Source organism: Panthera pardus, unplaced genomic scaffold (assembly GCF_024362965.1).
Source record: "Panthera pardus isolate Hobbes unplaced genomic scaffold, ASM2436296v1 HiC_scaffold_15, whole genome shotgun sequence".
Classification (NCBI taxonomy): Eukaryota; Metazoa; Chordata; class Mammalia; order Carnivora; family Felidae; genus Panthera; species Panthera pardus.
The window spans coordinates 17,227,826-17,255,375 of record NW_026526710.1 but is presented as its reverse complement, the minus strand read 5'-3'; the positions used below and the strand labels follow the sequence as shown (position 1 = coordinate 17,255,375).

At 51.2% G+C, this 27,550-nt stretch overlaps 1 protein-coding gene across 3 annotated transcripts; it reads right to left on the bottom strand.

The window, feature by feature from the left end:
• Positions 1–340: 340 nt before the first annotated feature.
• On the bottom strand, positions 341–27,306 carry ZMAT5 (zinc finger matrin-type 5). Of its 3 annotated transcripts, none has more exons than XM_019426622.2 (6): positions 27,177–27,306; positions 14,873–15,021; positions 9,357–9,419; positions 7,915–7,995; positions 6,048–6,159; positions 341–766 (listed from the first exon to the last, which is right to left on the bottom strand). In XM_019426622.2, exons 2-6 carry the CDS (start codon positions 14,997–14,999, stop codon positions 637–639), a joined length of 513 nt encoding a protein of 170 aa, XP_019282167.1. In that variant the 5' UTR covers positions 15,000–15,021; positions 27,177–27,306; the 3' UTR covers positions 341–636. The 3 variants fall into 3 exon arrangements, with proteins under 3 accessions (XP_019282167.1, XP_019282168.1, XP_019282169.1); XM_019426623.2 differs by having other exon boundaries at positions 27,162–27,227; XM_019426624.2 differs by lacking the exon at positions 27,177–27,306 and adding an exon at positions 27,019–27,138.
• Positions 27,307–27,550: the final 244 nt, after the last annotated feature.

Sequence of the window (27,550 nt, the reverse complement as noted above, 5' to 3'; positions counted from 1 at the left end):
CTGTCCACCTGGGGCCCCCAACTTCTCTACACCATCTAGGCCAGAGACACAGCTCCCACCACGCCCCACGTTCGGGCACCAGCTCAGCATGGGCAGACATGGGGACAGGGACAGCAGACTGGGTCCTCGAGCTCCTCTCCCACACCCGGAGCCACTTATCACAGCCACACTGGCGCACCATCTGCGCAGCTGTGCTGAGCCTCTGCCGGCCCTCCAGGGAGACGGGCAGCAAGCACTCATCGCCCTGCAGAGGACGTCACCTACTCCAGTCCTGCCCATCCTCCAACCAGGGGCCAGGGCACAGAGCTGAGGGCGCCGGGCAAGGAGGAAGCCACACCACCATGGTGACAGACTTTCTTTATAAACATCCGGAAGGAAGTTTTCTCACCCATCTTCTCAAGATGTCCCATGAGGGAGGGAGGGAGGGAGGGTGGAGCTGCCTGGAGCAGAGCTAGGACCAGGGCTGTACCTGGTAGGGAGACTCTGGGGCCTCAGTCAAGCCAGGCCAAGCCAATGGTTTCAGAGGCTCCACAGCGTGCAGCGGGAGCGGGCCTCGGTGTCCCCAGTATGAGCCCTTATCTTTCTCGTGACTGACACAAACGCTGACCAGATGGGGGTCAGATGAGGATGAGGGGCTCAGCCCCACTGGACGCTGGGCTGCAGGGGCCACCCCCCGGGTGGGGGTGCCCGCAGGGATGGAGGCAGCTCCTGGACTGGTGGCCAGCCTATGGGGTACTGGAAGATGGTGTTTCTCATGGGCTCGGCCCTAGACAGAAGGAGAAAGGCAGAGAATTAGAATGGGGCACAGCCCAGGCCCAGGCTGGGGCGCCTTCCCTCAGCTCCCCCTCCTTAAGACCCCAGCTATGGAAAAGGTCAGCTGCTTGCATGACCTTTCTGGAAGGCAGAGCCTCAAAAACATGCAGACCCTCTGAGCCAGCAACCTCACCTCTAGGAAGGAGCCCAAGGAAATAGCAGAGCTGTGGGCAGAGACTGAGCTACAAGAAATGGAAATAACCTGTGTCCACCTTTGGGGGATTGATTAAATATACATGCACGTCCACAGCAGAGAATGCTATGCAGCCTGCATAAACTTTAAGGCAGACTTATATGCACTGATAAGGAAAGGTATCATGATGTACTGTGTGAGTAGAGAGAAAAAGCAGCTTATAAAATAATGTATATAGCATGATACTATTTTTGTTTAAAGATATATAACATATATAAATGCATAAAAAAAAAAACCCTGGAAGACACAGCAAAATGTTAACAGTGGTTCTATCTGCGTGGTGTAGTTATGGGTGATTTTTTTACTTCTTTATACTTTTCAAGAAAAGTTTTACAAGCACGCAAGCCTTTGAAATCAGAAAAAAAATACTTGTCTAAAATTTTTTTTTAAAAGCCTCATTTCTCATGCTACTCACTCTCTTTCCCCTGAAGGCCCACCACCCTGGAGGCCACCTGGGAACCTAGGGCCTATCTGAAGCATCCACCCTGGGTGCTCAGCTGGGGGCCACTCTGTCCCAAGGGAGGCAGCTTCCCTCCACCAACTGTCCCATATTCCAGTGCTTCTGGACTTAATTCCCACTCCGTCTGCTACTCCAGGGCTGCACTGCCCCTCTCGGGCTATGGAGCACTTTGAACTCACCTGGGAGCTCAAGTCTCCCCTGTGGGACTGGAGCTCTCAGATGGAAGAGACCAAGGGGTAGGGCTGGGCTCCATCTGCCTCCCCCCGCCCCCTGTGCCCAGAGCCAGGCCTGGCCCCAGAAGGCCACTCAGTGAATGTCTGCTGATGACAAAGAGCAATGCTGGGTGCTCTTACTGACTAGGCACTACTCTGGGCCAGACACCAACATCTAGAGAAACTTCAAGCATCCTCATGTGAACCCCATTTTATGGATGAGGTAACTGAAGTACACAGAGTCACACGCCCAAGTGACAGAGTCTGGGATCAGGGGATTAGGGGCGAATGGGCAACATATTCGTGGGCTCCAGACACTGCTCCCCAATCTGCAGACCCAGCTTTCAGTGGAGGTGATGCCCTGGCATCTCCAGCAGGCTCGGAGCCAGTGGCCGGCCCTCTGCAGAAAGGGAAAGTCCTGGGCCCTCTGAAAGGTTTGGAGAGGGCTCAGGCCTCCAAGGCAGAGTGGGGGCTGGGGTCAGGAGCCCAGGGAGTTTACCTCACTGCAGCCACCCAGCCTGCCCCTCTCGGGGCCTGACCCGCCTTACAGAGCTGACTTGAAGACTTCAGGCCAGGGAAATCCCCTGCTTAGCTGCCTGCTGGAGAGCGCAGAAAGCAGCTCCCGGCATGATTTATGACATTGGGGAGACTTCATAAACTCCACCAGCCGCAGAGAAGGGTGGGAGTGGGGGAGGCTCCGCAGTTGTCAGAAGGGAGAGCCCAGCTGCCAGCCAACCCCAGACTTCCCACAGGGTTAAGGTGACTGCAATTCTCCGCGGGGAGGGTGTGATCCTGGAGAGCCCCTTCCCATGAACCTCAGACCCTTCTCTAGAAGATGGAGCAGATTCCTGGGCAGCTGAGGCCTCCCACCAGGATAAGAGTACCCCTTTTGTGTGCTCAGACACAGACACATTCCTTGGGCCACTGAGCCCTTGGGGCACACCCCTTCAGCCCTGCAACACAGCGACACTGAGGTGCACAAGACTGCTCGTGGCCTCTCTAGTGGCCTGTTTGCCCCCAGCACAAGGACAGGAGCAACTGTCTTTTGCTTTTCCCCAGCCATGGTTCTGATCAGAAGAAAAGAGTCTTAGGGAGGCACCTGGGCCGAACAGTAGCGTCAGCCCAGAGAGGGGTGCAAAAAGGGAGATTAAGAGGGATAAAATCACGATCTGAAGAGCCAACAATGGAAAACAGGGACAAGCACTGGCCTTGCCAGGGGATTAGTCTGTGTGTCTGAGGCCTGCCTCTCCCTCCTGCCGCTGTCTGCTCTTGGCAGATCCCTCAGGGTCAGTCTGCTGAGGGGGATGGCACAGTGTGCCAGGCTGGGGCCTCACAGAGCCTCCACCCCCCTTACGAGGAGGGTTGGCCTGGTTTACCTCAAAGGCTTTGCTCAGCCTGTGGGGTTGGGGCCCTCGAGTCTGGGTGGCCCCACGTACGTGAACCAGGCAGCCATCTTCACCCTGTGCCTCAGGGGAGAAAACAGACACCCAGAGAAGCGGAGCCATCAGACTGGTCTCCACAAGGGGCCCACAACACATCTAGGAAATAGTCCTTGGGGCCAGGGACCCTGCTCCCCCAAATGCTCACATGCAGTCAACATGTCCTGAGCTTGCGCCAAGCCCAAATGACAACAATGTGAGCTCAGGGCCGTGTCAGGGGGGATGTCTTAGCTAAAGCTTGAAGAATGAGTCTGACTTTGCCAGGCAGAAGTGGGGAGGCAGTTCCAGGCATATGAAATAGCATTTATAAGGTGCACGAAAATCCCACCACATCCAAGAAGCCGCCGAGCATCCAGTGAGACTGACAGAGGCCAGATGGGAGAGGTGAGAAGGTGACCCCAAGGGCTGGGGAGGTGGCAGGGAAGTTCCCCGGGGTCTGTTGAGCCGGGCTGCAGAGTCCAGAATCTCTGAGGTGCAGGGGTGGGGGTCGGGGCCGGGTCAGGGAGTGTTTTAGAAACTGGCTGGGGCTGTTGTGTGGAGGATAGAGCGGATGAGCAGAGGAGAGGTGGGAAGGCAGGATGGGCTGCTGTGGCCGTCAAGAAAGCTGGGTTGGATGAAAGGCACAGAGGGAACTTTCTGCAGGGCTGCCTCCAGGGTAAGAGACTCAGAGAACAGAACAAGGCAGCCCAGGGGCTTGAATCCATCCCCCCTGACCCTGTAGGGTGAGGGCTGTGAGTGGAGGAACAGACCCCAAAGCCAGGGGCTGTGGGATAAGGGCATTATTTTTCATGAGACACTACAGAAGAGGGCTTACAAAGACCGAAGCAGTGATAGCAGAAGTAATAATAAATGGTCACTTCCCTTCCAACAACCTTTTTCTCAAGGCCGGACAGGCCTGCTCTGCCCAGAACAATTCATTTTGGCTCTGAACCCTCAGGAGGCAGGTGGAAAGGTACACAGGCACAGAGAACAAGTGGTGGCTGGGAAAAGCAGGTCCTCTGGATGGGGCCAGGTTGCGTGGCCAGAGGGTGAGGGGCACAAGGGACAAGGTTGAGACTCCATAGAGTCTTGGGTGGTCCCTAGTTGGAGGCTCTGTTCCAGAAATCACTACTGCCATCCCAGCAGTTGGCTACTGCCACTACCACTCCAAACCTCCAGCTGACAGGGCCCCTCGGCCAGCCATAAACATAGTGACAGAGGTAGCCCAGGTACTAGACCAAGAGAGGCCTAAGTTCTCTCTCAAGTGTCAGTTGAGAGAGATAGCAGGTATGTGACCAGGACAGTCACAAGCTCCTGGAGAGGTTGAGATTCCTCAGCCATAAACTAGGGGCACCAATCCCCCTAAATGCCCAGGGCCAAAGGCCAGGTGCACCACAGCACCAACACACCCAATTATGTGGTCACCACCTCTACCTGAGACTCTAGGCCCGTTATTCAGCCTCAGTTTCTCCGTCTCAACCCCCAGTCCTCTGAGTCTCATGGTCACAGGCTCCTGCACTGGATAGCACTGGGACACATCTGTCCCCAGGGAGGGACTTCTGGGCACCCACCTCTATCCTATGCCTGTGCTCAAGCCAGCCCAGGCACTGGGTCTCCTTGGGCCCTTGGAAATGTCAGGAGGTGCCCAGGCCTCTGGTGCTCACTCCCAACAGAGGACCACCAAGTCAGAGCAGATTGCTGAGACCCACGGGTGGCCAGGTCCAAGCAGTAGAAGAGCAGAGAAGGCCTTGGAGCTCTCTGGGTGCCTCCAACCAGCCCCAGCACTCTGACACATCGGCTGGTGGAGCCTGGGGCTCAGGACATGGATTCCCGGACCAGTCCCAAACAGGGTGCTCCCCTGACCAAAATCACAACCACCTCAGACAGGACCAGAAGGGAGGGACATCACACTCCATCCAACAAATTAGTCACGTCTGTACTATGTTGTTTTAAGGTGGGGGACAAAACCAACACAGATTTAAAACAAAGTTAAAAAACAACTATAAGTTAATTTTAAAATAGTTTAACAAAAAGTTCTTTTCATCGGGGCACAGAGAAGACAAGAAGCTTAGCCCCCACCTCCTGGAGGAGCCTGGAGAGAAGGCCTCACTCCCTACTGTCCAGCCAGGCTCCCTCAGCCCAGGCCAGGCCACTGTCGCAGGAGACCACACCACAGAGACAATTGGGTCTGAAGCCCCATTGCAAGATAGGCAAAATGAGGCAGCCCAGTGCAGGAAACTACAAAGTCACAGGCAACTCACAAGCACATCTGTTAGCCCCCTTCCTCCCCTCTGTCTCCTTCAACACCTGGTAGGAGAGCCCAGGAGCCCTGGGACAGCATACAGCATACACCTGAGGGCCCCGGACTCAGGGTGCTCCACCCACTTCTGAACATATTGAGTGCCAGACCCAGGCAGCAGCTGGGCCGACCCACCCCAGCCTCCTCCTCAAGGAGGCAGTGAGGCAATGGCAGTGAGCCAGTCACATCTCTATGCATTCCCAGCTCTGCCTCTCAGCTGTGTGCCTTTAGGCAAGTCACACCCTCCTGTGAGCCACACTTCCCTATCTGCAGGGTCCGGGGTCCTGGAGAAGAGAGCGCAGTGACTGGCATACTGGGGCCTCAGTAACCACAATCAGGCCCCTCCCTCTGGCAATGGACTTGGTGATGTTGAGTCAAGTCGGCTTAGCCACCTGCCTCCCCACCAGCCAGCATAGACACCAATTAAGGGAGGAGCCACTAAGGCAGGAGGATGAGGTCGAGGGACAAGAACCTTTAAACAAGTCCCCAAAAGCCCCAGTGTGGCCCCTCCCTTGGGGAGTTCTTTGGGGGCGTCCATGTCTGGTCCCTGGACTGGGACAGTTCATGGAGACTGCTCAGCTGCTGGTCAGGGCAGGCTGGCTAGGGTACTCTCCCAGAGGGGATAGGAGGAGGGGACCCACAGGTCCTGTACCTGCTGCTTGGGGCTGAGCTCAACCGCTTTGCTCTCTTTTCCAACCAGTCTTCCAGATGGCCCTCAGGGAGCTCGACGACATCTAGTGGCCACTCCCTGGCCCGCCTCTCTTCTGTGGGGATAGGGAGAGAGAGGCAAGTGAGGGGCACTCCACCCCCTCCTGAACCCCACCCTCCCACAAAGCAGTCAGAACCTCCTGAGGAGTGCAGCACAGGCTGCGCTGTCCCCACCATGCTGCCACCTTCCTAGGCTTGCTCCTCTGGGCCTCACTCTGCTTCCTCATCAAGTGGAGATAAAACACGGGCTGCCTCCCAAGCTTTTTGCAGCTGGACACAGGATAAAGTAGGTAGAGAGCCTGTCCTCAGAAGGGGCCCAAACCCGGGATCAGGGAGGCAACATGGGCTGCAGAACAGGGCAAAGCTGGGTTTGAATCTTGGCTCTGCCCCTTGCGGGTCTCTCTGACCCTGGGCAGGGGAAGGCGCCTCAGTTTTCCTGGTTTTTCTTTTCATAAAATGTCCTGTAAGAACCTTTGCTCACTGAATTAAAATTGAGCCAGTGGTTCAAACAAGCTGGGTGTGAGAAGGGTCAGGGTCTCTGGGAGGACTTGGGATGAGGCTTGGCGCTGGAGGAAAACAATCCTACTCATGGACCAACGAGGGGGCCCAAGGCCTGGACTAGCACCGCACACGCTTCATCTCACTTCGCCTCTACACCTAGACACATTTAAAAGGTCAGGACACTGCCTCCAAGAGGGTTAGCCATGTGCCAAGGTCACAGGGCACTCGTCTGTTCCCAGCCCCCTGGGGCTTCTCCCATCCGGGTCTCTACCAGGCATCGTCTCCAGCTCCAGGCCCACTGGCCTATGCTCTCCTTGCCACGGGCCAACTGTTCCCCGAGAGCCTAGGCCAGTGAAGAGCTGGAGATACCACCACTGCCAGGACTCGCTGGCGAGGCCGATGGGGCCTCACTTCTGCCCTGGGAAAGCTCTTGGAAACCCTGTGTTTGTGCCAGGGCTGTGGCCACGGTACCATCAGCTCCCCAGGGCAGGGCCCACAGAGTATGACTGGTCAGAGGGGAGTGGAGTCCCACTGGGGACGAGGGCAAAGGCCAGGCTGCCTCGGACACTCACTGGCTGCCCTGAAGCTTCCTGGACAGAGGGAAGAGTGAGCAGCAGCACTCAAGGAGACTAGAGTTGGCCTCTAACCTGCTGGGGGCTCACGTGAGGGCCTTCTGCCCTACGCTAGCTTCAGTTTCTCTATCTGTTCAGTGGGGGCTTCATCAGAAGATCGAAATAGACCATCTCAGTGGAAATGTCCTTGTTCTCTAACTGGAGAAGTGACAAGTGAATTTCCCAAAGACAGACGCGGCAATTTCCATGGGAAGCTACACTTGTTCTTCCCTGGAGCCATCGGGCCTGAGAATTCTGAGGGTGGGGAAGGTGTCGTCTTTATCCCTTTGTCCCCAGGATGAGGTAGGGGATCTGCCTGGTGCAGAGTAAGGGCTGGAGACAGGTGCTGCCTGATGGAAGGAAGGGGGGATGATACACACAAATGAGCACCCAGCAGGGTCCAGATGAGGCTGAGGCACCCCGTCAGGGCTCCAGGACAGGAAGCCCCATATGTCACTTTAGACCCAGCAGGAACACAAATGGGAGTTCCCCTGTTCTTTTTCCACTCATGCCTGGGGCGGTTTGGAGGCAGTTTCTGACCTCCACCCCATCACCTAGGCAGCTCTCAGCTTATCCCACAAGGTGTCCACAAAAGAGGAGGAGGTGGGGAGACACTGGGCAGCTTCCTGGGCCTCAGATCTGGCATCCCCCCAGCAGACTGCCCCCCACCCCAAACCCAGGGACCCCACCAAAACACACCCTCCACCTGGATACTCAGCTCTTGCAGATCTCTCTCTGACATGTGGGAAAATCTGCAGTTGGAGCCAAAGTCACACTGGCCTGCAACAGAAGACAGGGAAGACAGAGTTACTCATGGCTTGGAAGAGCTCCCTCCAAGGGCTGAGGGGCCATCAGAGTTTTAGGTGTGAGGCTTTAGAGTCTATAGAGTAGCAACTCCACCTCCAGAGAAAAACTTGGAATCTCTTTGGCCCCGCCCACACAAGCAGCCAGAACAAGCCCGTTGGGAATCAAATCCTGAAGCCTTCTGTGATTGGGCTGCACAAGCCTCTGCAGGCTTTCTACTGTCACCACTGCCCTGGCCCCGAGCCTCTGTTCCCCAGCCTCAACAAACCATGGGTGAGCCTCTGAAAGAGTCATGCTTTCTTTCCCCAATCCAGGCCACTGTACACGCTGTGCCCTCTGCTTGGTGCCCACCTGCCCATCTGGCTTGCAGGAGCGGCTGGACTGCTCGCCAGAAAGGCTTTAATGGTAGCTTTGCCAAGGAGGTACCAAAGCCCAGTGTGGCTTTCCAAATCTTAACCGGCAGACCAAAATATGTCTCAAAATAACAGGAGACTGGAGGTCTCTTAAGCCAGCATAACCTACCAGTGGCATTTTCACGTCAAGGTGAAGTCTGTGGGGGAAGGCCTTGATCTGCAGGCCTAGTGACCATCCTAGGGGTCGCACTGTCTCCTGAGGGGAGTGTGGCCATACACCTGGCTTCCTTAGGCTGACAGCAGTACCTCTCCCCAGTGCTACATACCATGTTAATCACCATGGTTCCCCTCCTTGCCTTGGCTGCTAGGAAGCTCAGGGCCAAATCCTCAGAAAATATACAGAAACTCAAAGCAAGCACGGAGGAAACTAATCATTCTCTGGGCTCTGTCTTATTTTTCCTACCTTTATTTTCATTTGCACTTGGTTCCTTTGTTTACTGAGGGCTTTTTTTGTTTGTTTGTTTGATCTCTTTGAACTATATGTATCTTTATTAGCAGTCAAATCAACACTTAGCACCCTTGGTTCTAATTCTGAACCTTCTCCTCAGACCTGTTACCATCTGTCTCCAGGCCTGCCTGCTGGGAGGGAGGGAGCAGGAGGTTGGACTCCCAGACTAACTTAATCAGCCAATCAATCACACCCATCAGTGTCTCCTAGATTTACTCGCAATCTCCCAGCACTTGCTTTTTCCGAGTGGGCCGATAAAATCACATTCTATGTCTGAAGTGCTGAAGACTAGGCCCTGGAAGTCCTAAGGCACAACCCCTGGGAAGGTCTCAACTGACCAGCTGGCTGATGCACTGAGACCACAAAATGGGTTTAGGATAGTGGCTGGGGAAGGGGAGAGGCTCCACAGAGGTCCAAGCAGGCCAGACAGGAAATGCTGGTCCCTGGAGGGACCTGAACTGAGTAGAACACTTTACCTGTCAGCAGAAACTTCCTACACGGCCGCTTGTTCTGTTCATCTAGTAAGATGGCAGCTGCATCTGCGAGGAGAGAGGAGCCGGGTTCAGACTTCAGTTGCACAGAGGCACCGAGATCAGAAAAGGAAACAGTTCCCATCCACAGAGAAGTGTAGAAAGAGACAACCACAGTTGGGGATGACCACAGGTGGGGATGCTGGGCAGAAGCATCTGAGCTTCAGGTGACCTCAACCCCTCCCAGACCCAGCCAAAGGCAAGAACCAAGTTTTAGGTCTGAGGTTCTGGCTTTGACCAAACAATGGAATCACCTGGGCAGTTTAGTTTAGTTTATTAAAATCCTGGTACCCTACACTGTCCATACTGTCTTTGTAACTTCCTGTGAATCTACAATAATAGTATTAAAACTAAAAAAACTCCTGGTGTCCAGGTAGCCCACCAGTAAGCCCCGGGGCTCAGGCATCCCTCCACAGCCACGCTGCAGCAGGTCACTCTCTGCTCCCTTGTTATACCTGAGACCTGCGGGCTCTCAGAGCCAGACCAGGTGCCGGCCTCAAAGGGACTTCACAGCAATCTTTCTGGATATGAACCTTAACCCTGGTTTCCTCCAACTTTTCCCCCTTTTTTATCATATATTTATGGTTTAAGTTTCGTGTGCTTCTTTGTAGGTAAGGAACCAATCGGTCAAAATCTGTGAGTAAGACAGGAAGATGCCCTGACTCAGAGGCCCTGATGTTGCCCTGGAGGCCTGGGCTGGGCACTTTCCCTGTTGGTCCCTTTTCTAGAGGCTGCTGGAGTAAAGGAAAGACCAATGGGTTTCAGAGTCCAGAGGCAAGCTGCTTAATCTCCCCAAGTCTCTGTTTCCTCATATGCAAAATGGGAGGAAAATTCTCCCCTGTAGGGCTGCTGTGAAAATTGAATAAAGTAATGGATGCAGAGCACTTGGCAGAGGTGGCCGATGATTCCCAACCCTCATGGCACATTAGAATTGCCAGGAATGTGGGGCTGGAAGTGGCTTCGGCATCACACTCCCCAGGTGACACTAACATGCAGCCAGGGCTCAGAACCTCTGTCATGGACGCTCAACAAACGGTGGCAGTTCTTCTTTCATGTCCGCCTCACAAACTCACTGCATACTGCTACCATCCCCATTTTGCAGAGGGAAAAACTGAAGTTCAAACAGGGGAAAGGGCACACAGTCAGGAAGTGGCAGTGCCCGGTTTAACCCTGGCATGTGACTCTAAGGCCCCTGCCCTTTCCCATGTGATCTCCTGGTGGCTGGGTAAGGGCCAACTCTGATAGGAGCTTCTCCCTTCCTCTTCCTGAGGGCAAGGCAGCTGGTAGGGGTGGGCCTCTGGGGTCAGGAGTTGGTTATCAAAGGACTCACTCCAGGGGTGGCCTGGCAGAATGGTCTGGGTGGGGCCAGCAGGATAGAGGGTGTCTATCTGTCAGCACTGGGCCTGTCAGACTCAGCTCACCCAGCTGATGTGAACATTGCCTGGTCCTGCCCCCATGTCCCAGAGGTAGGACAGCTGAGCCTGAGTGGGGGGTCTGAGCCTGCATCTTAGCCAAGGCGCCGTGGCTGGGAGACTCACTGTGGGAGAAAAGTTCCAGGCTGCCCAGCCTCTGGCTGGTGGTTCTTGACCCCAGCCACATGGGAGAATCATCAGGCAGCTTTTAAAATACGTGGATCTTGGGGTGCCTGGGTGGCTCAGTCGGTTAAGTGTCCAACTTCAGCTCAGGTCATGATCTCGCCATTCGTGCGTTTAAGCCCGGCATTGGGCTCTGTGCTGACAGCTCAGAGCCTGAAGCCTGCTTCGGGTTCTGCGTCTCCCCCTCTCTCTGCCCCTCCCCTACTCGCAGTCTGTCTGTCTGTCTCTCTCTCTCTCAAAATAAATAAACATTAAAAATACATGGATCCCAGGGCACATGGGTGGCTCAGTTGGTAAAGAGTCCAACTCCTGACTTCAGCGTAGGTCATGATCTTACAGTCTGTGAGATCGAGCCCAACAGGGCTCTGCACTGTCAGAGCCTGGTATTCTCTCTTTCCCTCTCTCTCTGCCTCTCCCCTGAGTACACGGTCTCTTTTCCTCTCTCTCAAAATAAATAAATAAACATCTTTAAAAAGTTTCTTCCGAGGCGCCTGGGTGGTTCAGTTGGTTGAGTGTCCAACTTTGCTTCAGGTCATGATCTCATGGTTCGTGAGTTCGAGCCCCACATCAGGCTCACTGCTATCAGCATGGAGTCTGCTTCAGATTCTCTTCCCCCTTTCTCTCTGCCCCTCCCCTGCTCGTGTTCTCTCTCTCTCTCTTTCTTTCTCTTTCTCAAAAATAAACATTAAAAAAAAAGTTTCTTCTCTGGGGCACCTGCATGGCCCAGTCAGTGGAGTGTCTAACTTCTACTCAAGTCATGATCTCGTAGTTCTTGAATTCAAGCCCCACGTTGGGTGTGCTGCTGTCAGCACAGAACCTGCTTAGGATCCTCTGTCCCCCTCTCTCGGTCTCTCCCCTGCTTGTACTCTCTCAAAAATAAATAAAACATTGAAAAAATAAAAATAAAGTTCTTCTTAAAATAAATAATCCTGAGGCCCATCCTTGTCAGGTTCTGCTTTAACTCATCTGAGGGGGAGAGCATGAAAATTGTTAAAAGCTCCTTGGTGACTCTGAAGGGCACCCAGGGCTGAGAACCCCAGCCCAGGGCCCGCATAAAGAAGGCATACTCCTCCACCCAGCGTTCAAGGCTCCTTGTGATCTGACCCCCTTGGTCCTTCTTGCTTCATCTCCCAAAATTAACAGCTACCTTGGTGCCTGGTGTTTGTTTGCTCGTTCACTAAGATATTCATCTAACAAACATTTACCGAGCTGGTCCTGTGGGCCAGGCGCCATGCCAGGATGGGGATTTAGTGGACAGTAAGTCAGACCTGCTCCTCCCTTCCAGTTCAACAGTCACACTAAGCCGTGGGGGACATAAACGGGAGCAGCCAGCATTCAGCCAAATGACCTCACCTTGCCTGGGGGGTGGGGAGGGCATCCCTGAGGACGCTCTGCCTGAGTTGAGTTCTGGGATGGAAGGGCTAGGCTGAGGGCAGGACAACAGCAGGAAAGACATGCCCACAGACAGGACAGTACCTGCAATGGCCAGGGTGGCTGGAGCTTGGAGGGAGAGGCGGGCAGGGCATGGAGGCCTGCACAAGACAGGGGTTCTGCCCAGAACACACTGCTGTAACTGGGAGTGAGGCTGCTTAGGAGAGGGGTCCTATCTTATTAACCTGGAAGTCTTCAGAGCCTGCCTCGGAGAGAACATGCTAAGTGTTCACTGAGCACTGTCTGAATAGATGAGTCCAGGAGATAAAGGGCCTGAGGCCAATCCTTTTGTGGTCCCATAAACATTGTTCCTACTGAGTGAACCCTTCCAGGCCACACAGTCATGTATGAAATATACTGAGTCCCTGTCACATCCCTGGGAGGTGGGTACTGTTGTTAGGGCCGTTTTACACATGGCAGCTTTAGGGCCACACTGGGAGTGACACCTTGGGACTGACAGCCAGTCAGCTTAGCTCCAGGACTCATATTTGTCCTGGCATGGCAAAAGGATGGTTAGCCCCTCTGGGGGATTAGGGGACTTGTCTAAGGCCATGGAGCTGGGAGCTAAGTAGATGTTGAGTCCTAGCCCAGGCTGGGGTGTCATGTGCCTCCCCGAAGTCTGTGCTGTGCAGTTTGCTCAGGTAAGTGGGAGCCCCGGGGAAGCCCCTTCAAGTGGAAAGAGCTCATGGGCCAACTTGTGGACCCCCGGGTGAGTAATCCACCACTCTGGATCTTGAAGTCAACACCTTTAAGTGGGGACGACTCCCCCCCGCAGCCTCCCTTGCAGAGCTGTTCAAGGGACTGAATGTGCCTGGGGATGAGAGAGGACACTAGGAATACAGGACTCCTGCGAAGGGGCTTATGATACCCACTCTTTCATCTTTCCTTTATGTAATACAATAGCCTCTGCCAATCAGCCCTAGACCCGAAGTCTCACCTGTTCCCAGCTAAGAATCTGGGGCTAAGAGGAAACATCAAGGTAATCTTGAAGCCTGGCTCCATGCCAGATAGCAGTCCCCACTGGATTTGGAGCACAGGGAGCCTTTGCCTAACACCAGAGTCAGAGGCCTCCCAGGCACCCAGGAGACACCTCTGGCGCTGATTTCCCCTCCGCCCCCACTCCCAGCCCCTTGCGACCTCAGCCATGCCTGGCCTGCTGAGCAGCCTGGCCACCCTCTCTCACCCAAGCCTCTGAGCCTCAGCTTCCTCATCTGAAATGAGAGTCTGAGAGATCTGAAAATAATGTGCCAAGGACCCACCTCAAACCTGCCTCTGAGGATGGGGTCAGGTGACCAGCGTTTTTTTATTCAAGGTCTCCAGGTGATCCTAACTTGAAGGGTGGAGATCTGCCTTAGAGGATTACTGATAAAGCAAATGACAAACCACAAATGGCACCTGGCATGCAGCAGGCACTCCATAAATGCTCACTCCCTTCTTGTAAATTCTGAGTCTCAGACCAGGAAACCTTGTCTCCACTTCTCCCTTCTCAACTGCTGAGACTCATCTCCTTCCTTCTGCTCTGGGAATCCTGCTCCCCAAATAATGAAGCATCAGCCCTGCCCCAGCTCATTCTAGAAGCTCCTGGCCCACCTCCACCCCACTGCCAAGCTCCCTGTCTGTTCTGATGACAGTAGAGCAGCAGCAGCAGCAGCTTCCCTGAAGTGAGCACCTCGAAGGTGCCAGGCCCTGTGCTAGGTGCTTATGGCCTGAGCTCATTTGCTTTGGTAGCACCTGCTCTAAGAAGCCTTTCCCGGAAAAGCCCTGGCTCTGGCAGCCGATTATTCATCCAGTCAGCCAGTCATTCAACAGCTATTTACTGCACCCCACGCAGGAGACAGTCATCATTGTCAACTGTAGGTCTGGTCATGTTGGCCACTGCCTGGTGCCCTTCAAAGGCTGCCCTCCACCTTTGCCCTAGGGACAAACCACCCTTCCTACTGTGGCCTCCACAGGCTGGCACAATCTGGTCCCTGCCCTGTCACCAGCCTCAGTCCCTACCACCCTCCTCTCCCCCTGTGTTTAGCCATATCCCCTCTCCTCTGCACCAAGAGCACCTGGTGCTTTGCTCTTGGCCACCTGCTTCTGCATGCCCTCTGCCCAAAATGGTGTGGCTTTGTGGCTGCTTTTCCCTATCTTTCCAGCCGTTGGCTCAAACATCACCTCCTTGAAACAGCCTCCTTCCTGGCCACAGTATCCCCAGAGGCTGGCAGACTGGAGCCCTCAGTCAAGATTACTGGGGGAAGGAGCTCACATTCCAGACTGCCCCTTGGAGGGCCCATCTGCCCCTAAGGGCCCAACCTCCTCTCTTTTGCCATTCAAAGAGCCAACCTAGGCTGTGGAGACTGTCACTGGCACATGGTACTTCCTTGTCTGACAACAGGAAAGATCTGAGAGCTGGCCTCCATTGGCCCAGCTGCCCGGTCAGTTGCCACTCACCTCGAAACATGTCATACCAGACCTTCTTGGCCTTGAGGTGCTGTAGCCCATTCAGGTGCTTCTTGCGGTTGTGGAGGTTGTCCTGGAAGGAGCGGTTGCAGTAGTCACAGAAGTAATGCTTCCCCATGGTCACCTCCGCCAGATACTGCCTGGGAAGCCATAAAGCACTCAGTCAGGAGTGTGGAGGAAATGCCACACACTAAAGCCCAAAGTGCACCACACCAAACCAGCACTCCCTGAGGGCCAGTGTGAGGAAGGCTCTATATACACAAACCCTCATTTTCAACCCCAGGACAGTCCATGAGGAACCACACAGGCCAATCATTACTGTAATGATTACTGATTACGGGTTGAGAAGGCCTCATTTCAGAGGGATCTTTTAAGAAATCTGATGGCCAGGGACAGTGGAACCTCAGTGCGGGGAGAGGGGGAGACCCAGGCATCAGGCACGTTTGTAAAACTCCCCAGGGAGTTCTCATATGCAGCTGCGTGGGAGAACCACACCTTATACTCTCTGGCCACTGCCCCTGCCCCTACTCCACTCTGACTTCCTCTCTTCCCTCTCCTCCAATCTGGCCACATCAGCCTCATCTCTGCTCCTCCCCTCCCACACTCCAGGCACTCCACCACCTCTCGCATTTGCACCTGCTGGTCCCTCTGCCTGGATGCTCTTCCTCAGATTCCTTCCTTGCTCACTTGATTTCTTCAACCTTCACTCTAATACTGTCTTCTCAGTAATCTCCTGTGACAGCTTTATTTAAAATTGCAGAATACTCTACTTAGCTTTCCCCATTCCCTGCTTCATTTTTATCACCTTTGAAGTAATAAGTTACTTGGTATGTTTATTATCTTTTTCTCCCAACAGAAATATAAATCCAGGCGGGCAGGGATATCTTTGTTTTGTTCACTGCTGAGCCCCAGTACCCAAAGTGGTGCACAGTACACAGTAGGCAACCAATAGTTGAGGAATAAGTGGATTAATTCCCATATTCCTTATGGGACAACTGAGGTTCAGAGAAAGGAAGTGATCTGTCCAAGGTCACACAGCTGGTGAGCAGAAGGTGAAGCCAAGTGCCCTAAAATCCCACTGCTGGGTATCCTCACTTCCACAGCCAGCTCAAAGCTTACAGAAGCCAGAGAGCTCAGGCAGAAATGCAAACAGCTTCCCAAGAGATTAGCTAAACTCTCAGAGGGCAGGTCAATCATGAGAATGTTTCAACCTTAAGACTGAAGACCCCTCAGCCATAGTGACCACAGCTGCCACACCTGACCTGGGAGACCCACAGCCATAGGCAGGAGGCAAATCTATGGAGTGTCAGGGCCAGCCCTTGGGTCCCCCAGTTTGCTGCCGAAAGACCAGAGGATGAATGGGTCCACTCTGGGCTGTCAAGTGGGATCACAAAGGCTGAGCCCAGACCAGCCCCTTGCCCTTCAGGCCCTATAGTCAGATTTCTCATTTCCCAGAGCAGGTTCCTGAGTGCCAGAGGAAGAAGGAGAGTGACTTCCCCAAGCAGCCCACAGCCAACTCCCAGGACTTGGCAAATTAAAGATACAGCTGGGACCTGACCACAGGGCAGATGGATTGGGGGCATGTATCTTGGGAAGAAGAGAAGAGGGAGAGAGACAGAGACAAACAAGACCCTGGACTGTCCAGGCAGCCAGGTGGGTCGATGGAGAAGGCTGTTCCTGCGGCTGACAGGGACAGCAGCCATTAAGTCAAGGGCTGTAATGGGATCAGGAACAGACAGTCATTCAAAATGAAAACGTATAAAACCTCTCTTCTCCTATTACAGCTGAGAAACCGCATCCCAGACACACGGACTTGATATATTAAATTTGGCAGCTCTAATACACCCCGTCTTGCCAATAAACTTATAGGAATTGGATTGAAATTGTAAGAGATGAACGTTTAACGGCCGAGTGCTTAACCAAGCCATTCACGAAGCTTGAAGCTCTGAGGAGCTGTTGGCTCTGGAGAGTAATGGGGTGGGGAGGGTGTCCCTCCGGGAAACTGAGATGGAACGGTGGCTCTGCAGCAGACTTAGCTGGACAAAATCACGCAGGGCACTGAGAAGCCAGTCGTGTGACCTTGGACCTCTCTAGGCCTCTACTTTCACTGCAGGAATGTGAGGCAGAGGTCTGACAGTTTAGCTGATTGCTGGGAGCAGGACACAGACGTTTGCTAATGCAAATGAATTGTTAATAAAAGAGTAATAGAAATACAAATGACACTAATAATGTTCAGCATTGAGCAAGTGCTCAATAAAAGTTACCTACTATCTGATTTATTGAGCACCTACCACGGGCTGGCACTAGGCTGAAAGCTTTATAATGCATCATCTCATTTAGTGCACAGGACAAACTGTGAGGTAGGACCCATTACACTTTTTCAGATGATGGCACTGAGGCTCCAAGAAGTGAAGTGACCTAGCCAAGGTCACAATACTGGAAAGCAGCCAAGCTGGGTTTATTTATTTTTTAAAGTTTATTTATTTATTTTGACAGACAGGCACACAAGTGAGGGAGGGGCAGAGAGAGAATCCCGAACAGGCTCTACATTGTCAGCGGAGCCTGACACGGGGCTCGAACTCACGAAACCATGAGATCATGACCTGAGCTAAAACCAAGAGTCGGACGCTTAATCAGCTGAGCCACCCAGTAACCCCAAGCTGGGTTTAGAATCCAGGTGGGATGGATCTAGAGCCCACGCTCCTAATCACTTAGAAAAGTCTCCTCCCCATAAAATCATACTACTGACAGCTCTCCTTTATTAATCATTCACTGTATCCCTGGGACCATATGGCCCCTTCAAAGTCTAAATGGTATGTATTATAATCGCATTTGTGAAAGAGACAATTGAGGCTCAGAGAGGTGCTGTGGGGTGCCCCAGGTCACACTTCCGGGAAAGGCAGAACAGGTCTCACAGTGCCCGTACTTGCACCTGCTAGGAAAGCCTCCCTGAAGTCTAATGATGAGCCCCTCAGGAGTGGACTGTTTCTGTGGGTATGTGTGTGTGTGTTCACATTTCCCCTTCTCTCCCACATGCACAAATCATGGAGGAGAGCCACAGAGGCAGTGCTGTCCACCCATGCCTTCCTTCCCCTGCCCACCCTGCATCTGGCACAGAGGAAGTGCTTGGCTGTCCAGCACGGGTCAGTGGATCCTGCACTCTAGTCCCAGCTCTGCTAGGTGACAGAATTCACAGAATTAGAAAGCAGTGGCACCTGGATTTAAACCTGGATGTCTGGAGACATCTAGACACCTAGAGGCAGACCACCAGCTCCAGGGGAGCCAGTGCTTCCCACCTACCTAACAAGCCTGTCCCCATGGAGGCAGAGGCCCTGTTCCTGGGCAGGAGCTGGGCTTCAGCAAGATGACCTCGCCCAGGCATCAGCCAGGTGTGAACTTCTGGAGCTCCTGACCCAACTGCGTCCCTCTTTAGTGCCTTGGAACACCTCGAAAAGGTGCAGGTACAGAATCCTCTAAACAGATACAGTGCCCTGCCAGAGCGTGTTTGGCAACTTGGCAAACAGAGCGTATTTCACTCCGACTCACCGCTCAGCCAGGTGTCCTTGCACAAGGCACAGCCTGCACCACCACACTTGGCAGCCCCGAGTGGGAGGTCAGGAAAGGGGGGTGGAGACAGCTGGACACCTCTGATGGCGCCCAGACACCAGCATGGGGTGCTGACTAAGCTGGCCCTCTCCGCCGTGATTCATCCTCATCCTCTGAGGCTGGCGCACTCGGCAGCATGAGAGCAGGGCCCTGCCTGCAGTACAAAACCGTCCAGCTCTACCCCACAGGCTGTGCCACCGGCCCACTCTCAGGGACCAGGTCCATGTTTGCAACAGCATCTGCTGGCTCCCGGGGGCTTCACCAGGTGACAAGATGGCTCCTCATGGCCAAGGGGCAGCAGGCAAGGCTAGTGGGACAGCCCACAGGTGTGGGTTTGAATCCCAGCTCTGCCACTGATCAGCTAGGTGACCTCTAGAAAGTTACTTCATCTTCCTGCATATATCGTCAGCTATAAAATAGGGACCCCACTGCTACACTGGATTGACCAAGGCAGGAGTATATAAGGATGCCTACCATATAGTTAGTGCTCAAAGAATGGAGGCTGTGACTGCTGGTACTATGACCACCCAGGTGGCTCACTCCCTTGCTCTCCTGGTGAGCCTACCTTGACCACCAGATCGAAAACTGCAGCCAAAGTGGCAGCCGCAGGTACTTCCGCCCCCCTTACAACTTGCTGTTTTCCGCAGCTCATCTCCCCTCACATGCTGACTTACTGTCACGTGTGCCTGCCTCCCCACTAGAATACAGGCTCCCTGAGGGCAGAGAGTTCGGTCTGTCCTGCTGCACCCCAGCACCCGGAACAGGGCCTCGCACACACAATTGCTTGCAGAATGAGCCAAGGAGCAGCCTGCAGAATCCGAGGCCTATCACCCTCTGTTCACCTACAGTTCCCAGACCCTCTTCTCCTCAAGTTTGGATCTAGGGACCAGGACGAGGAGGGATACAGAAAAAGGACACATTAGGTCCCCAAAACAGATCTCTCGCTGCCACCACTGCCCTCCCCGCAGGACTTCTGTCTCCAACAGAGAGCCCTGCTCTGCTGACTTAAAGCACACCTGGCCATCCTGTGGTGCCTGACTTCAGTCTTCTGGGCTCAAGGAAAAGATTACCTACTAGTGGAGACACTGTGGGCAGAGCGAAGAAAAGAGAATGCGGGTGGGATGGGGTGAGGGAAGACAGCATCACATTCCTGCATGCTAGGCACTTGGCTTTCATTCTCTTATTTCATGCTCAACAGATGACATCAAGGTGTCCATTTCACAGATGAGGACACACATTCAGAAATACTCCCAATTTTCTGTGAGCCAAGACTGGGAGAGACACCGATAACAATTTCTCATCAACCTGAGTGCTACGGGAGGGCCAGTGGCGCTGAGGACCCCCACACACCCTCTTGGGGAGACCTCACCATGACGCCGTGAAGCCATGTGCTGACACCCCACAGCCAAGGCGTGGAGAGACAGAGCCAGCAATCCCCCTGGGGTCTGGTGGAGCCCCGAACCCTTTCTCCTCCCAGCCCACTGCTCTGCTGTGAGGCTGTCATGGGGCAGACATTTGTGCTTCATTGATATTCTTGGTTTCTTTCGTTGTGTGCGTCTCAGGTACAGAGCTGTCTTTGGCACAAGGCTAAAATAAGCCAACAGCTCGGCTGTAGCCAAGGGCTGGGATGCGCACTGTAATAATTATCTAGGACTTGTGCTCACCACATGCTGCCCTCAAGCTCACCTGTCATTTCTTCTAATTATGGCACCGCCAGACCCCAGGTAAACAATCAACAGCAGCCAGAGGACAGCTTTATCGCACGCCCACTAGGAGCACAGCAATGTCCCAGTGCCACATATGCCTGCCGTCTGGAGCCGATGGCATCAGAGCTGCCTGTGGGGGTGGCCCACAGACTACCCACTCAGAACCCAACTCCAACAGAAGTGCCAGGAAGATCCAGATGTCTTCCCTGATAGGAGCCCCATTATGTTAGGGGTCTCTCTCAGACCCCTCAGTGCTTAGTAGCAACCATACACCTCTCTTATCCTGACCTCATTTATGTGTTCCACCCCCTGGGGTAAGGTGCATAAATCATCATACCTCCGGCACTATACGGCAGTGGTGGCCCCACCCACAACAACTTCTAACTTGGCAGGTCTGGGCCAGGACCAGGATCTAAGGCAGCTCTGATGTGTAGTCCACAGACCATGCTCAGAGAAATGCTGGTCTAAGGTAGATGATGGACTGAAGAACAGAGAGGGCAAGAGCTTGCCCAAAGTCACACAGACTATCCGTGCCAATCCTTACTCTAATCATTCAACCTAGATCTGAATCTCATCCCTGCCACTTCTAGGTTGTGAAACTTTCAGCAAACTACTCACTCTGGGCCTCATCCGGTTGACGGGAGTAATAATATGATTCTATAAGATTACTATGAGGATTAAATCATGGTTACTAGGCGCTTAGCATAGTGCCTGGCATGTCAATGGTGCTCAATACACATTTGTAGATGTGGCAGCCAGCCTCGGTTGTTGTTCACTTTGTGTTGTTCACTCCCAATCTTATCAGGATTGGTCTGTGTCACTAAGAGAATAGACAAGATGGTATTTACTTCCAAAATCAGGTGTAAGACAGTATGCCTTCCATCCTGGTGCCTCTTTCTCTGATCACTTACTCTGGGGGAAGCCAGCTGCCATATTGTGAACAACCCCCCCCCCCCCGCGGAGGCCCATGTGGTAAGGAACTAAGACCTTCTGCTGACAGCCATGTGAGTAAGCTTAGAAGTGGATCCTCCAGTCCAGTCAAGCCTTCAGATGAGTGCAGATAGCTTGACTGCCACTTAGTGGGAGCTCTGAGCTAGAACTACCCAGCTAAACCAGTCCCAAATTCTTTCTTTTTAAAATATGATTCCTTTTTTTTTTTTTTAAGTAAGCTATATACCCCCAGTGTGGGCTTGAACTCACAACCCTGAGATCAAGAGTCACTTGCTCCTCCGAATGAGTCAGCCAGCTGCACCTGCACTCCCAAATTCTTTTATTTAATAACTTTTTTAAAAGTTTATTCATTTATTCATTCTGAAGGAGAGACAGCAAGTGCAGGGGGAGGGGCAGAGAAAGAGAGAAGAGAGAGAGAATCCCAATAAGTTGTGCTGTTAGTGCAGAGCTCGATGTGGGGCTCAAACCCACGAACTGCGAGACCATGACCTGAGCTGAAATCAAGAGTCAGATGCTTAACTGACTGAGCCACCCAGGCGCTCCCCAAATTCTTGACCCTGAGAAACTAACTGTATGAGATATTTATTGTGTTAGGTTGCTAAGTTTTGGGGTAATCTGTTATGCAGCAATAGCTAACTAATACAGTGAAATAAACAAATGAAAAAACTAAATTACTTTAAAATATGTGAAGACCACAGGCATAAAGTGCCCCATGTCCCAAAATATCCTGAGTGGAGTCAAAGGAGCCAATCTCCTGACACAGGCATAACCCTCGAGTTCTCTGGTTCCCTTTTCTGCCATTTATTCACTAACCAAACATTTCTTCTCTGCCAGACTGAGGTTCACATCTCACAACACAGAGTCCCTGCTCTCACAAGACAGTGTACTGAGTACATGCTGGGATGGCCAACAGATGTGCCCCTAGTAACAGCTGTAGGTAAGAAGCTGTGTGCCAGAGGGCACCAAGGAGGGCACCTACATCCAACAGGTAATTCCTCCAAGCAAATGATCAGAGATGATCTCAAAGATCTAGGTACCAAAATGGCCACTGCAGTGTAGTTTGCCCTAAAAGTGAAATCTAAATGTCCAACAGTAAGAACAGCTGACAGTTCATTGCTTACTACGCGCATGCATGCTGCTCAGTTTCCCCGATAGGGAAACTGGGGGTTCAATGACATGATGCACAAAGCCTGTTATCCTCATCTTACCCTAAAAACAAAACAAAACGAAACAAAACAAAACAAAAAATGGACAGAGGGATCCCATAGCTGGCAACCATCAAGAGTAGGGTATGAGCCACATCTGTTCAATGCACTACCACACAGCCATTAAAAATCAAGTCAGAGGAAAAAAAACCAAGTCAAAGGAGACTATTCCCTCGCATGGACAAATGTTCACTCCATATAGCTAAATAAAAAATCGCTCATTATAACAACAGTTTGTCCAATATGATACCATTTTTTTTACCTCTTACCCCAACACACACACACACACACACACACACACACACACACACACACACACTAGAGCAGACACAAAATATTTATTGTGGTTATATCTGGATAAAAGGATTATGTGCAGAATTTTTTTTTCCTGCTTTGTGTTTTTCTATTTTTCTAAGTTTCTACATTTAGTGTGTATTGTTAAATTTTCTCAAAAAATTCCGTTTGATTGTCCAACTCTTGATTTAGGCTAAGGTCATGCATGATCTCACGGTTCGTGAGATGGAGTCCTGCATCAGGCAGGCTCTGTGCTAAGAGCAGGGGGTCTGCTTGGGATTCCTGGCCTCCCTCTCTCTCTCTCTCTCTCTCTCTCTCTCAAAAATAAATAAATAAACATTAAAAAAAAAAAAAAAAAAGATCTACAGTAGATCTTACCCTCAGTCCCTGGCTGAAGGCATTCTGATTCCAAGCAGACCTGGCCCAGCACAGGCTGGTTAAACCAGAATCTGGGCTCCAGGGAGCTGTAGGCTGGAGACACAGTTTCTCATCAGATAGTTACAGGTCCCAGGAGGCCAGAGCTTCCAAATAGGAAAGGTAAAAATAGTATGAATGAGGCTTCTGAACCAGAAACGCAGACTCAGAACTGTCTCTGCCTCCCTCTTCTTCTGCCCCCAGGCTGGTCCTGTCACCACCATCACTGCTGCCCAAGTCAGTTCTCACCTCCTAGTACCTGATCCAGCCTCTTCAGTTCACCCCACCCTGGGCAGCATCAGATCAACCCTCTTAAAAGGACTCCTGCTCAAGATTTTCCATGGCTCCTGGTGCGGAGCTTAATACAAATGAAGTCTCCTCTGTCAGATCTCCAGGATTTCAGACTCAGCAGATCTGGAGAGGGGCCCAGAAATCTGCATTTTATTTTTTTAATTAAAAAAAATTTTTTTTTACATTTATTTATTTTTTGAGAGACATAGAGAGACAGAGCACAAGTTGGGGAGGGGCAGAGAGAGAGGAGACACAAAATCCGAAGCAGGCTCCAGTCTCTGAGCTGTCAGCACGGAGCCCAACGCGGGGCTTGAACTCACAAACCGTGAGATCATGGCCTGGGCCAAAGTCGGACGCTTAACTGACTGAGCCACCCAGGCACCCCCAGAAATCTGCATTTTAATCAGCGAGTCTAGTACCCCCTAAGAAACAAAGCCTGGAAGGGGAGCACCTGGGTGGCTCAGTCGGTTGAGCATTTGATGACTCCTGATGTCAGCTCAGGTCATGATGTCAAAGTTCCTAAGATTGAGCCCCGCATTGGGATCCATGCTGACAATGCGGAGCCTGCTTCGGATTTCTCTCTCTGCCCCCACCTTCCCCACCCCCTTCCCCCCTTATGTGCATATGTGCTCTCTCTCTCTCACTCTCTCTTTCTCTCTCTCAAAACAAACAAACAAAACTTAAAGAAAAAAAAGAAACAAAGCCTGGGGGAACAAGCTTCTCCAGCTCATTGACCTCTCTATTCCCTGCATTCCAAAGGCAGCCTCTGCTGGGGACAGTCACTCTGAGGAGACACAATCCCTGGATTCTTGTCCCAGTCAGAAATCGGTCTGATTATAAAAATAACCTCAGCTCACTAAAATGGTAAACCCAACATGATTGGAATGCTAAACACAATTCATTAGGATAGATAAAGCTGTTTTCTTACTAGCTAAGTATCCTGTCATGCTCCAGGTAAGTTTAGAATTTAAAATAGAGGTAGTAAAATAAACCAAACTCACTGTATAAAATAAATAAATAAATAAATTTATAAATAAATAAATATAAAGTAATAAATAAATAATAAAATAAATAAATAAAATAAATCAAACTCACTGTTCCTGACCTAGGTTTAGTAATAATCAGTGTATACTTGGCATTTAAAAGTATCTATAACATTGGGGCGCCTCGGTGGCTTAGACCATTAAGCATTTGGACTCTTGATTTCAGCTTGGGTCATGATCTCACAGCTCATGGGTTCAAGCCCTGAATCAGGCTCTGCACTGACAGTCCAGAGCCTGCTTGGGATCCTCTCTTTCCTTCTCTCTCTGCCTGTCCCCTGCTCGCTTGTTCTCTCTCTCTCAAAATAAATAAAATAAACACTAAAAAAAATTTTTTTAATAAAAAAAGTAAAAATATCTATAACATTGAAAAGAGCTAGACATGTTGAGTATATGACAGAAAAACATTGCAATTCCAACTTAACATACAGAAGTCAACAATTGAGAAATATACTGGGGCACCTGGCCAGCTCAGTCAGTGGCAGTGTGGAGTCTGCTTGGGATTCTCTCTCACTCCTCTCTCTCTCTCTCTCTCTCTCTCTCTGTGCCTCCCTGACTTGTGTGTGTGTGTGTGTGTCTGTCTCTCTCCCTCAAAAATAAATAAATAAAACTTAAAAAAATAAAGAAGTTAAAATATATAGTTAGGTAACTGATATTAGATTTCTGATTTCAAATTGAGAGGTTAGCAATGGTTGGAAACACTGGGTGTATATTAGAATCAGCTGGAGTGCTGTGAAAACTACTAAGGGCGCCCCCCATATGTTAATTTCTTGTCAGACATGGCACCTGAATTTTTTTTTTTAGCTTCCCAGACTGAGAACCAGTGACATAAAAGAATCTAAGTCTGTTAAAAGTATTGGACTGTTTATAAGAACTTGAAATTCATTATGTTTGTAAGCTTAATTTATTAGATTTTCTGGTAATGTTTTGGAAATTCTTGGGAAATTATACTTGTTAGGCTATATATCTGAAGTACTTAAAGAGGAAATCAAACATATTAAATTTACAAGTGAAATAAATGTGTAAGGGAATGTAATTAAGCTGTTAAAAGGGCTGTTTGAAGGAATTTAAGGAATTCAGTTCAACGAGTTCAAACATCAAAGGAAAAGTGAAGGTCATTTTTCTTATTTTTCTATAGTTATGTATAAAATAATTTCTAAGTTGAAGTAAATGGCTTAAAGAAAATTAAGTATTTCAAAACTGTTGCTCCAAAATGAGAATTAACTAAAAAGACAATAAAATAAAATTAAAGTAAATTAAATTAAAACAAGCCACACCTTAACTCCCTGTTGTCTTTCCTACCCATTCCACTTAAAATAATCCTTCCATCCCCTGAACTTCCCACCAGCCAGATTTGTTGTTAGCAAGACATAAGTACTCTTTCCTAGAAGCTTCACAACTTTCCACCCCAAGGAGCAACCAGGATGCTTTTCAAATAGAAAATAACCCTAATTAAGGTTAATTCATCATGCTGTGGAGCTTTTCATGTTTTTCTTCCCAATACCCAGTGAGGCATTCCTGTTACTTTTCCAAGTCAGAGGCAGACCCAGGCCTCTAATCCCTGGTTTTCAGTACCTCTGCTGATGCCGATGCTTAGGCCTCTCCTTTGAACTCAGATCCAAATCCCCTTTGGCCTCCTGGCATCTCCACTAAGGGGCAGCTCAAACCAAACATGGCCAAAGAGAATTTAAGGTCATCCTTGTGGATTTTAAGTTGTTGAGATCAAAATTTAAGAGATGTCATTCTCCATTCCTCTTTCCTGCAGCCCCTACATGCATCTGAAAGCTTGTTCTGTCTGTCCTACCTCCCAAAATACATCCCAGATCTGATCATTACTCTAATCCATATCCCAAATTACCATCCTGTTCCAACTGACCCAACCCGGTAACTTCCCCTCTTCTATGTGCTCTCCAAAGAGCAGCCAGAATGATGACATTAAAATGTAAATTGGATCAAGTCACATCCCAGCTTAAAACCCTTCAGTGGCTTCCTAGAGCAATTAGAAAGAGAAATAAGACTCCTTACTATGGGTTAGAAGGACACATATGAGCTGACCCAAGCCCACCTCTTCACAGTCCGCCCTACTGCTTTCCCTCAAGTACTCCAGGACTGCCGCAGCCTCAAGTCCTTCGCACCAACCTTTTCCTGTTTGATGGGACTTCTATTCATTCAGGTCCCTGGTTAAGTGTCACCCTAGGCACCCTGGTTAAAATAGTACCACCAGACTCTCCTCAATCAACCTGTCTTTTGCTTTTTAAAGTATTACTTGTTTGTGGTTACCGCACCTCCCCATCTGTCCACACACAAGCCCTCCACGAGAGCAGGGACTTATTCACCCGTTAAGTCCCCGGCACATGGCCTAGGGCAGTGCTCACAAAACATCAGTCGAAGGGCACTCCAAAGCCCTGCTATTTCTATTCCCAAGAAGTAATGAGTGGTCTCCAGACCTCCCCTTTCCAGGCTAGGGTTCTACCGGGCTTGAGGGGAACAGGAAGTATACGCAGAACCGCCCCTTCCCCGGAGGCCGGGTAAAGGAATCCAAGCGTCAGGACCCAACTTTTGCCAAGGACTCCAACTCTAGGCCTAGACACTGGGCTAACAAAGGTGACAGGCTGAGATGAGCCAGGTACCTGGGCAGCGAAGCCCTCTGGCCCTTTTATTCACTCCCCATTCCGTTAAGTGGTGCGGCCCACTGCGGAGGGCAGGGACTTAGAAAGAAGAGCCCACGTCCTCCCGTGGGGTAAAGAAGCTTAAGACTCGCCCCTCGACGTACTGCCAAAGAGGGTACCTGGCTCCGCAGGGCCCGACGGCTCCGAGCTCCTCCTCCTCCTGTGACTTCGAGTCTCGAACTGCTTGCTGGGATTCGTAGTCCTTCCTTGAGTACCAGCCTGCCCTTCCCAGAAACCTTTGGGAATCATAGCTGAGACACCACAGGTAGTGGGAGAGGTAACGGAAGCGCGAAAGCTTCTGGGTGTTGTAGTTCGAGGTATTCAATCAGCAAGAGATTATTGAAGAGAAAAAATGGGTAAAAAAATCTTACCGCACTTTCTGGGCTGTCCTAATCTGAATCCTATGAGACTTGTCTCCCCCGCAAGCCATCACTTACCTCTGTTGTTCAAAACGACAAGCACTGAGATTCAGAAAAACTACATATCCCATAAA